At 45.2% G+C, this 11,929-nt stretch overlaps 1 protein-coding gene across 1 annotated transcript; it reads right to left on the bottom strand.

Moving 5' to 3' along the window:
• Window positions 1–356: 356 nt before the first annotated feature.
• SPTSSB (serine palmitoyltransferase small subunit B) lies at window positions 357–11,429 on the bottom strand. Its single transcript, XM_074911977.1, has 2 exons — window positions 11,117–11,429; window positions 357–1,838 (listed from the first exon to the last, which is right to left on the bottom strand). The coding sequence occupies exon 2, from the start codon at window positions 1,805–1,807 to the stop codon at window positions 1,565–1,567; it is 243 nt and encodes an 80-aa protein (XP_074768078.1). The 5' UTR covers window positions 1,808–1,838; window positions 11,117–11,429; the 3' UTR covers window positions 357–1,564.
• Between the last annotated feature and the right edge of the window lie 500 nt (window positions 11,430–11,929).

The following is an 11,929-nucleotide window of genomic DNA, read 5'->3' as shown; positions in this document are numbered from 1 at the left end:
AAGGATGATCTGTAATGTGGCCTCTGTCAAGCAGGAGACCTGGGCATCTCCAAGAGTTGCCTTCAGGACCTTGTGAACTCCTCTAGAGCAGGATCTTCAATGAAGTTTCTGGCGTTTGGGTTTTTTTTTTCTTTTTTTTCCCTCCCCCACCACCAGAGAGAGGAGAGGTTTTGGGCTGGAGCACTAATGAGGATGAACCAGACCCACTTAAGGGGCACTGAAACCTTGCCCCAAAACATTTACAACAAAACAGTCTACCTGCCGTGGTGTCAGCCTGGCCCACACGCATCCAGGGTATTTATGAACAAATAGAAAACACTGGAAGAGCCGAGTCATGCACTGAAATGTTTCTGAAGAATAAAATTTTATTTTTTTCTGAAAAAAATGCATACACACATGTTCAGATCTGTTCAACCTTCAAAACATGTCTTAGTTTCCAAACAAGCCATGTTCTTTTAAGCATGCAGGACCCCACTGCAGCTTGATAAAGAAGTTAAGAGGGGTTTTTTTTAATCCTGTAAGTGCGCAAACATAATTTGAAAGCTATTTACATCTTGTACCTCTCACTTCTAATAACAGTAGCATCAACTGTTAGATACACGCACTGTATAGCTGTAACTTAGGATTTGGCATTGATGTTTGATTTAGATGTAGGGTGAAAGCCAAACAAACCTTCCATTGTTCAAAAAAACTCCCCACAGGCAATTATAATAAATATCATTTCTTCTTTATACAGCAGATCTCTTCAAGCACTCAGATTTCCCTGCAGTTATTAAAAATATTACTTCTATTCCTTCCTCTGGTGCAGACATGCACTTTGCTTGCTTTGGTGAATGGGAGCAGAAAGAAAAGATATTTTGTTTTTTTATCAAAGAAGGCAGGAGTGCACTGAAACACAGCCAGTTGTCTGTCTGTCTGTCGTTTTCAGTAAACTACAAAATTACCTATAGTATGCTTTTATTACTCTTAGACCATCTAAAGTCAGATGCAGCTGCTTAGATGCAAAAAGTTGGATTCAAGTTCCTATTACTTTCTCTTCTAATTTCCTCTCCCATCAATTAAAAACCAGAAGTTGATAACCAGCCAGATATTAGTACTCAAATCACGCTGTATTTTTTACTCATATTCTCTAACCTAGGTCAAAGAAGGCATGGCATGTTTTGCCACTGCACTCTGTTGGCAGAACTTCTTTGCGTATATTGAGCGTAGTACACCTCTTCACAGCCATCATAAACGGCCTTTGCTGGTTCATCCATGCCAGTGTGATTAAATGAGGGTGCTGAAAGTGGGAGCCGGGTGAATATTAGTTACACGTGGCATTCCAGGCGATGTGTTTTATTATCACCCAGCAAAAGCTGGCCTGTGTTTCATTGAACGGAGACTGTGCAGCCGGTAGTCAGTGCATTATTCTGGTTTTCAGCGATGGTAATTAAGCAAGCCAGATTTTTGTAAGAGAAAATGGTATTTTCATAACTGCAAAACTGCTGCAGAATAAATATACAAAATTGAAGAAGACAATGCATTTCACAATTTGCAAGAGCTGCTAATCACGACTCGGGCAAGTTCAGTTCACGATGGAAACCGTGCTTTCGGGCTGGCCTCCAAATATCTGGGAGAAGAACTCAAAAGCCAGGCGGACGTGGATGGGGACGAAGACGTAAGCCGTGTACACCACCATAGCGAAAACAGTCACGGTGATGGTGTGGAACATGGACTGCTCCCAGGGCTCCAGCACGTAGCTGCAGGTGATCAGTAGGTACTGGTAGTACAGCCAATAGATATAGTCCTTCACACGCTTAATATCCATCTTCAGCTGTCAGAGATTTCAGGAAGATGACCTGTAACGACAGAGAAGTCTGGATTACAGCTGAAGTACAAAGAAAGACCTGGAACTAAAAAGTGATGAGGTGACCAACCTGTCAAGTTTGATCCCACATGTAATTGTTACATAAAATAAAGTTCAAACAGAAATAACGCATCGGTGCCACCATCAGCCTCTGCTGCCTGGAGCAGGGGAAAACAATCTTTAGCTCTAGCAACTGCTGTTTGCAGTTATTGGAGCTGTATCAGTTGAGCACTCTTGAGTTTCTGCGTTCTGATCATGAAGGTGTTTTGCTCTTCTCTCTTCAACAGGAATTAAAGTCGGGTGAGCTTGCAAAGGCACAGGGTTCACGTGGAAGTCAGGGAGATATGCGTTTAAAAGGGAGGGCTTTGGGCCAGTTTCCATAAATGTGGATGGCAGATTCGTATGCTCTGGAATAAGGATGAGATTAAAGTAACTGCTCTGTAAAAACTCTGCTTACTTCTGATAACTTTTATTATCCTGCAATTGTTGGGAATAAAGAAAGACAAGCTATGAGAGGGAGGGGAAAAAGGAATATTAAACAGCATAATAAGTTTTTTCATCTCATTCCAAAGCAATAAGGTGCATTACAGATTAAAAGAATATTTAATGGAAGTTACAAGCCTGTGAAAGATTTTCCTCTCAGGTAATACTTTTATGCATTCATTGTTCCCGTCTCTACACAGAAAGGAGAATGGCTGAGTATTAACTAAGAAATGGGGTTTGCCTTCCACTGTTTTTTGTTAAAATTGCTTTTCAATATTTTAAATAATCTTTAAATTCAGGCTAAAAACATCTACTTAAAGAAAACACAGAGACAGAATGATAAGCAACTGTACGAGGCTTCACGGAGAGACTCCTTTATTTTTGGGGTTGAGTTTAAGGACACACATGATAACCAGGGAACACAGCAGATTTTAGTCCTGCTGGAAAACCTTCCAATGTATCATTTTGTTTTAGACTTCTGTGGCCTAAAATGCCAGGAACAGAGACGTTTGGCCATGTCACTTCCTTCCAGTCTTGTGTCTGTAGTGAGTCTGGGGCAACAGAAATCTTCTGTCCCTCAAGGCAACAAATACTAAGGTAGCACTGGAAAATTTGCAGCCTGTGATTAAAAAAACCGACGGGCCACTGGTATAGGCCAAATATGTTACAATATTCAGTGGTTTACTGCCTCTGGAGGCTGAACAGTATATTCTGGTGATATGTGGGTATTTACCAAAGGGAAGACAAATTACCAATTAAAAAAGATCTCTGGTTTGTTTTGTAACAGCTTTACTTTGGTTACTGATGTGTAAAATTTTTGTCCAGTGGATGCACTGTTAAGTGCACACACCTTGACAGACTGTATTTCTCCATCTTTCTTCCTTTAGGTCGCCAGTTGCTGAGGTTCAACATTCCCGTATCGAGTTGCAAGTGGAGCATCCTGCCAGACGAGCTTACACCTTGCCATCTGCAGATGCTGTAAGGTGGATTTTTGCCCCTTCTTCTTTGGGAGGGCAACAACTGCTGGCTCACCCTATGTGTGGCAGACTGGCTGGTTGAACTGGCACTGCAACTGCCTGTCTGGTGCTGTTGATAAGGGAGCTGCCTGTCTTTGCTCCCCCTCCTTCATCCACGTGCTGGCTCCTCTCCCACTGTTTCTCCTCCCATCCCTCAGTTTCCTCTCCAGACCTCCTTGTATCTGTTCCCCAGTTGCTCTTTACCTCTCAACACCCCCATGAAGCGCAACCTCTTTGCTGGCAACAAGTGCGGTGAAACTGTAAACACTGTGCATTAAAAAAGGGAGGGAGGCTTGTTTGTGTTAGCAGATTTTTATGCAGAAAAAATTCTTGTACTTGCCCCATCGCCCACTCAGCTTTTACTCTCCCCCAGCCCCTCCTCTTCTATGTCCTCCACCATCAGTACCTTCCCCAAGATATCTTTTTTTCCCCTCCATCTCCCAAAGCAGTGCATTTCCTTCACTTCCATCTTCCCTGTATTTCCTAGATTATATCTGCTAGACCAAGAGGCTGCCTGCAGTGCTTGGGAGGGGGGGGCGCAGATCACTTCCATTTTAAGTCTAGAAGTGACTGTCTTTGCTGTGAACAGCTTTACTTGCAAGGGTGCAGGCTGGGGAGAAAGGCCACCGCTGGTTTCTGTTGTAGTATGAATGGAAGATGATTCCTTTCAGATAAATTATTTTAAGGCAGAACACAAGAGAGGCCTTAAAGCATTGTAAATATTGCAAAGCCTCTAAGAAAAATGGCACAGCTGGCAAACTGCGACTCACTGGGAGCCAAAAGTGTCTCTATTTATACCTTCTGCAAAAAGAGCAGCATTTTTCAATGAAGAGGTTAAGCCCTTTCCTATACAATTGAAAGGAAAATGATAAGGGCCCTCTCGTACTCTCTGGGATTATGGTATTTACACTGGGGTTATACCTGTGCTAGTTAAACCCATACCTTTCTTGGGTAAATAGCTGTTAAGCCTGACTGCCGCACGGAGAAACTGCAAGGCTGGCGTGCTTGCTCTGGGTGTTTAAGGCTACGAGGTTATCAGAAGGGTGCTGCAGTGGTTTTGAGGGGAGAGATCCCAGGCTAATGGAACTTTCTGCCCACAGTGGCACATATATCTGTATATCTCAATACAGAGCTGGTATAAGGAAGGGCCACAGACAGGAAAAAAATTCCCCAGGCTGATTGTACTGATATTAGACCAGTCTACCAGGCTGCAGACTCCCCACCAGCACTTACCAGCCATTGCTGTTTTGGAGGGACACATGCATGAAGTATGAAATAATTAAAATAAGAAGCAGACTTTTTGATTGATACCAAAGACCCTGTTACACTTTCTCCAGCCTGGGGACTGTGTTTCTGTTCACCTTGCTCACCAAGTCCTAGCAGCCAGTCTGTGTTTCTTCAGGTCTTCCCGTTGACGGCGCAGGGGGATAAGCCCATCCCCAGCACAGCTGTCCTGGCATCCCCTGGGCTACCAGCACGGATGCCAGCCATCTTAATGCAGAGGCTGCGCGGTCTCCGAAGGAATGATAGAGGTTGAGATAAGTAAAAGACAAACAGTCAAATTACAGTGTCTGTCCTCACCGCTAACACGCTTCCGCTGCATTTAATCTACCCAGAGACTTTCTCCGTTAGCAGGACTGCCTTGGAAGTGCAGCAAGCGTGAGGGGTGTCTTGGGATAATGCGATTCTAGATGCATAATTTATAAAAGGAAAACATAGGAGGGAAGGGGGAAAAAAAAGCCACCTTAAACCAGCCGCGCCATCAATGAGATACAAGAATCCACTGTGTTACTGTGACATAGATCCCTTTTCTGAAGGTACCCCATTTGCATTCTTTCAAGGCCGGTTTTAAGCAGAAGCAATAACCCAAAGCTCCACGCCTCCAGCGGTCTCAGGCAGCCTTACCACCTGGGCTAATTACCTTGTAGCAATAATCATAAGGAATGGCAGATCACTAAACAGAAACTCTTGAGGCTACAAATTCTGTATTTTAAACAGGACTTGTCCTAGAGAGGCTTCCACTTATATTTTTAAGCATTACTGGGTTTTATCGTTGAAAGGGCCCTGCGTAATTAGCTCATCAGTTCCCAGTATTCCAGAACAGGAGATAATTTGCTGTTAGGCAATTTTAACTTAGTGCTCATTTGTCTACAAATTTGAATGTAAGTATTCAGTTGTGTTGTGGAAATGCCTTCCTGTTTAGAGGCCATGGGACTGTTACAACCAGCTATGAATAAAATGAATAGAATTCAGCTTCTAAAGCCATTAAGCAATATTCAAATTATTTTCAGCAATTTTACCTCCAAGCAAAAAAAGCAAGAAGAGGAACCTGTAAAGCAGCTTTTATTGTTTTAAGTGGCAACCTGATTTTCTTGCTTGTTGACACACGTCTCTGATTAGAGCAGCTGAAAAGATAAATCATCATCAAAAAAAAAATCCCAGGTTTCATTTAAGATAAGCATGCCAAATCTCAAAAATTTCTTTATTAATAACCTTAGTTCCCAGTGCTAGATTTAGCGTTTGGAGTGGTAACCTGAAGATGCCAGTGTTAGGTACTTTGCTATATCATTTTTGCTTTGAACAACAGAGGATTGGGGCACTTTGCACGGGGCAAAATGCACCTGCTGGAAAATTCCTGTGGAAAGAAACATTCTTGCAAGGGAACTGGGGTAGACTGGTTTCCAAAGAATGCTTGAAAAAGACCTTACACCCTCAGCAGGAGAGGTTGGTTGATTTAATGCATACAGAGAGAAAGGGTTTCCAACGTACGTTCAGGTCTAGAAAAATTTATCTAGAGTGGGGAAAAAAACCCTGGAGCTGGAAATAGCCCCCTAGTCATTAAACAGGTGGTCTCTGATGCTTTGAATGTAAAGCAGGACCAAGTGTTATAAATGTTTTCCTAGAAGGAAAACCAAGCAAACAATAAAGCCATCCTCAAAATGCAAACATTTAATTGGCTGAAAATTGGCCATTTGCTAAATAATTCCTGTGGTACCACAGAAAAAAAGAGTTGGTAGGTTTTTGCAGAAGCCTAGGCACTCATGCTGGAGCTTAAGTAAAATCTGCCACGAGCCCCTGAGGCTTGTATTTGGTTTCTTATGCAGGCTCCAAATGGCAGGTGTGACAAGGCAAAGTGCAATAGTGATTTTAAAGTTGTCTAATATGTAAATAATTTCAACTATTAGAAGAGGAAAGGGTAGTCATCCCCCCTGGGTACTGAAATAGATATCCTCTCTGCAAATTGTTTATCTGTAATTGTTCGTATTTATTTGCAAGAGTGTTAAATGGGTTTGTTCTGCTGAATATCCTGACTTATCCTGACTTATCTGAATATCCTGACTTATCCAAGGCACCAGACTTGCCCCTCTTAATGCTAACATAACTCTGGGATGAGCCCATTGATTTTATGTAGATGGACGTTTCTGTAAGTGCAAATAGAACGATTCACATTCCCAGTCCATCGTGCGTTTGTTTTAATATGTTTTATTCAGTGAGCACCAAGCATAGCGCATAAGGAATGAAATATAGGTCCTGTGGACCAGTAATTGGGAAGAAATCAGGAAGAAATTCAGATGAGGCAGCAGTTAAAACTGTGCAGAGAATCCAAACGCCAGCATTTCCCAGGGCCACCGTCTCAGTCTGTTCCTCTATCGCATCTGTGCTGCTCAGATTCCCCGTACGCAGCGTGGCCCGTGGCCATCGAGCATCAGCTCAGCCTAGAAAGCTGCCTATTACCCACTGACAAGCAGAACCCTCAGGTGACTGTAATACTTACACGTGGATGTTTAAATGTACCCTAAAGCTTGTTTTCACAGGGAGGTAATGCCAGACAAAGAATGTGAATGAGAACAGCACCAATAATCCCAGCATAGCTCCCAGTCTGGACAAGTATGCACCATTAAAAACGGCTTTACATACAGATTTTAATAATTAACCCTCCCCTCTCTAACTCTGGACTAAAAATGCACAGCAGCAGTCAGGCCATCTCTGGTTTCTCTTCCTCAGCATTCATCTTTCTGAATCAGCACCTCATCGCATGCTGGGCCATACATTACTGCCAGCTACTGTGCTACAGGAATTGTAAACTCTTCTTACCTACGTGTTCCTGTCACTATCCATGCAACACCAGAATGAAGTTCAGAGCTGGTAAAATTTTATTGCTGTACATGACTCAGACATCTTGCATGTGGGTGAACATGGTTCGACTGTGCCTATGGGTTTTTTTGGAAAAAAAAAAAAAATCTTCCAGGAGTGGAAAAATACTTCAGGAGTAGAAATGGTAAGGCAGAAAGGCGATGGCGTATTCAGCCATGTTTCTGCTTTACCTTGTTCAGAAGAGTGAACTCCAGCATCTTCCCAAGCTGTCAACACTAACCCTCCTTCCTGCTGACCTTAGTGCTAGATGCTATTTGGTTTCTTTTAACTGGTAGAAGTTACATAATGCATACAAGACCTAGGAGTCTAGCAGACGCCTTCTGCCATTGACGAAAAGATTTCCTTTTACCTTTGGTAGCTTCAAGCCAAACAGCAAAACACTCATTGAGTGGCACGCCAGGAGTGGCAGTGCCACACCTGCACAGAATCTGACCCAGACTTCCTCGTCTCCAGCTCTAAACACAAACCTAGTCCTCATGTGCGTGTTCTGTTAACAGCTCTTCAAGAATCCTGCGGCCCAAGCATTGGTCTGGTGCTATAACGTGGTTGTAAGTGGAGCAAACTGGATTCTTGTCAGACTATCTCTTCGCCTGGATTGCGGTACACCCAGATAATTTCTGAAATACTATTTGCTCCTTCAGTCAAGTTAAGTACACAGATCGAACGTACAGTGGCCTACAACAATGCGGGAAGTACTTCTAAATGTGATAAACTGTTGACCCTCAAGAAAAGCGAGGATGATCTGCAGCCTATAGCGATCTCATTCAGCGAGAGGCTCCCCACCATTCAAGTAACAGCACAGCAGTTCAAAGCAACTAACGTTTAGGCTGATTTCATGCCTTAACTGCTCCCTGAAAACTGTAGGCTGCTCCTAGCAAATTTTAAAAAAAATTATTTATTTTTTTTAAAAAAAAATCAACTCCCCCTAACTTTGACGCCTGGCTGATTTATTGGCACACTCTGCTTTCTCTACTTGGGCATGGAGGAAAGAGAAGATGCAGCTTTTCTAGAACAAAAACATTCTTGGAGCAGCTCTGTCCCATTTTCTTCCAAGGCCAAATTAATTTTTCAAAGAATTTTCTGTTCTTCCCTCCTCTGAAGTTTTTCTCAGTCATTTTCTTACATAATTAGCCACTTCTTACAATTTATTTACAAACCCCTTCCTTTCCAGCTTTCTCTGGGCTGAGCGTGCTCCAGGCTCTATGTCCTCCCTCTGTGACAGGACTTGCACGTTGGAGCAGAACTGGCCTTTGGTGATAAGCTCTGCCAGAGAAGACAGGTAAATTGGCAAACTGAAATCCCTGTATTAATAGTTTACTAACATGGTTTTGAACAGAGCTAATTCCCAAACAAGATCTCAAATTTGTGACTAGAGACCAGCACCAAGTTTAAATTGCAACTACTTAAAAATTAAGAGTTCTTGAAGAATTTAGAGGGGTTTGGGCTTTGTTCTTGGGGACAAGCCTCAGTTCCTGTGAGACTTTTCAGATTCAGGACACTGACTAGATCCTTCAGGGGGGCACAAAAGTCTTTAAAGCTCAACAGGCTGTGTAAACACATCACTCTGTAAACAAAATAGCTAAGATGTTTGGGCTCTACAAAAAGATTTACTTTCCAGTGTAGTTCTTATTTTATTCTTGCTTTGCTCTGAGTCATTTCTGAAGCAGCTGAAAATAATAGCTGGTCTTGGGTTATATGTAATACGAGAAGGTGAATGCTGTCATAATTATTACAGGTATTAGTGGAAAACAGGTACCAAACTCTTGTGCAAGTGCATCTCCTTTGAGATCTAATGAAAGGAAGTGGTGTTGCACCATGCCAGTTATTGGTCTAAAAGGGGAAAAGAAAAATGAAGTGAGATACTTGCAACAGAAGTATAAAAAAAAAAAAAAAGGAGTTTCCCGTTTTCCACAGAGGTTGATTTAACCCCACATACGCAAGTAAGGAACGACTTCCTTCGCAGGCCGCTTCATCCCAATGAGCAGTTTTGAACGCAGAAAACTATTGATATAGCAGGATACCCCTGAAATGTGGGGAGAGCAAAGCCACCCTTAACTTTTGGAGAGGAGAGCACTAGGAATACCCCCGCTCACGCGGGCAAGACAAGGCTCTTCAAAGTTGCAACACGGCGCTGTGCTGGTTTCTCCTGAAAAGCCACAAGGGCTGAGTTAAGTTGTGCTTAACCAGAGCAGACAGCACAGGTGAAGAGAAAGGAGGTCTCCAGGGTGCCCTGCTGACATCTTACTGCGGGTGCTTTGCACACACCAATATACACGCACACGAGGTGCTGGGAGCGGAGGAGCCAGCAGGGCAAGGCTGTTCCCCTCCGTGGGGACGTGGGGTCCAGCCCAGGCGCTGGTTTGGGGAATACTCACTCAGCTCTGCGCCAGGAACGTGGCCAGGCTTGAGGGACGCAGCTATTGTACAAATTAAAAGCTCAGTCAGAAGAGGATTGGTGGACCATGGTGCGGAGCGATGAATGGTTTTTCCTATCAGCCAGCTGGAGCACTCAGGTTTTGGTGCCATTCACCACGTAACGTGTCCTGGACACTTTTTGGGCACAGGGAGGATGGAGCAATATTGCCATGGCCCTGAGCTGCTCTCCAGGCACCCTTTCACCACATCTCCTGTTACTGCTGCATGAGCAACGTACACGCTCTGCCCAGAGCTTCCCTGCCCTTCTCTGCCAAAACCGCACCATCTAGAAATCACTCCAAGGACTCGCAGAACTGCTCTCAAGACATAGTTATTTGTGCCATACTCGTGACAGTTACGAGCAAAAGATAAACAAGCATCCCAATTCCTAAAGCTACGCAGTCCAAGAAGTACCATGCGTGCTGATCAAGTGGAGCAGTAGGTTGTTATATATACTATCCCAACTCCGCTTATACAACAGGGAGGTACTCTTGCACTTGCTTCACACTGAAGGATTACTGGGAACAACCAGCAGCTCTGAGAAAACCAAAGAGCAGAAATGTGCCACCAACCAATATTGCCACCACAATGGTATGAGCAGCACCTTCACCTTCCCTCCACCTCTCCCCACTTACTTCAACCTTTTCACTTCTGGGTGTTTGACTTGTTTTCAGTGAATCCCTTGCTAAGACAAACCACCTTCCCGACAGATCAGCAGTGACAACCTGGAAATCTCTGACTTGGGGGTCCACGGCAACAAGTCCCAAGAGAGACCTTGCTGAAGGGAGTCGGTCCTGCTGGAACGGCACCAGGTCCCTCGCAGAAGGCTGGCAGGGCACATCCTGGGGCTTTCCTCCTGCCACCCCAGGTCGGAGGCCTCTGCTCCAGCGCTTCTCACCCAGCCGCCGCGGGCAGCGCAGGGTCCGCAGGGTCCGCTCCGCCAAGGTCACCGGCCCCATCACTTGGGGCAGCCCCGGGACGGTGTCCCCACCGCGATGCCCTTGACCGAGAGGGGCTGACCACCCCCCCATCCCCCCCCAGGACCAGGACCAGGACCAGGACCAGGACCAGGACCAGGACCAGGACCAGGACCAGGACCGCAAAACCGGTGCCCCGCACCCCCCTCACCTCCACTCCGCGGGATACCGCGCACCGCTCCGCCGCTTCCCACCCCAGCTCTGCCCCGCGCTTAAATACCTACCGCTCCTCTCCGCTCCTCTCCGCGCCCCGCCGGCCGCGGCCGCGCCGGGGGCCGCTCCCCACCTCTCCGCGCCTCTCCGCGCCGCTCCGCCCCGCCCCGCCCCGCTGCCGCAGCCGCTGCGCTGCCCCGCCGGGGGAAACGCGGAGTGCTGGGGGGGAGTGTTTAGCGGGCTGCCCCCCTCCGCCGCGATGTTGAACGTTTTCCCTGCGCTGCTGCGTCTGTCGGCGGCATCGGTTTAATGCACTTGCGTCATGCGCTTCGCCTCCCCGCCGCAGGGAACCCCGGGCGCAGCGGGCACCGGCTGTGCCCCCCTGCCACCCCCCCCAAACCTCCTTCTGGTTATGTTAACGCTTTCTGTTATACCCACACCTTGTAACAGATAACCTTATTCTATAGATCAGGATCTCAACCTGTCGTCAGAAGGGGGCCACGGTGTCGTCACAGGGGGGACACGAGGGTTTAAAGCAGGGCTGGGGAACGTCCAACCTGGAAATATTCGGGCTCCAAGCACTCTGCCTTCTTTTTCCCCACCCCTCTCCCATCAATGTTCCTCCCATACTCAAGTATAAAAGGTGAAAAGAATTCTAAAAACTTTTCATCAAATTTTAATGTAAAAATTGGCATCAAGTTTGGAATTAGTGCGCTAAAATACCATAAAATAGGTCATTTGAGCAAGTTGATGCTATTATTTTAAATTAATATGGAATCATTGTGATAAAGATATTATAATAACAGTGGGTGCATTAAGAGATTAATTTATTTCCCCTTCCCTCCAAATTTGAAGACGCTTCATGAAAAAAATAGAAATAAATA

This window comes from Athene noctua, chromosome 8 (assembly GCF_965140245.1).
Source record: "Athene noctua chromosome 8, bAthNoc1.hap1.1, whole genome shotgun sequence".
Lineage (NCBI taxonomy): Eukaryota > Metazoa > Chordata > Aves > Strigiformes > Strigidae > Athene > Athene noctua.
This window is presented reverse-complemented; position numbering and strand designations above follow the sequence as displayed.

Bases quoted from the DNA above. Each gene is read 5' to 3' on its own strand.
- SPTSSB (XM_074911977.1), bottom strand. From the start codon at position 1,807: ATGGATATTAAGCGTGTGAAGGACTATATCTATTGGCTGTACTACCAG.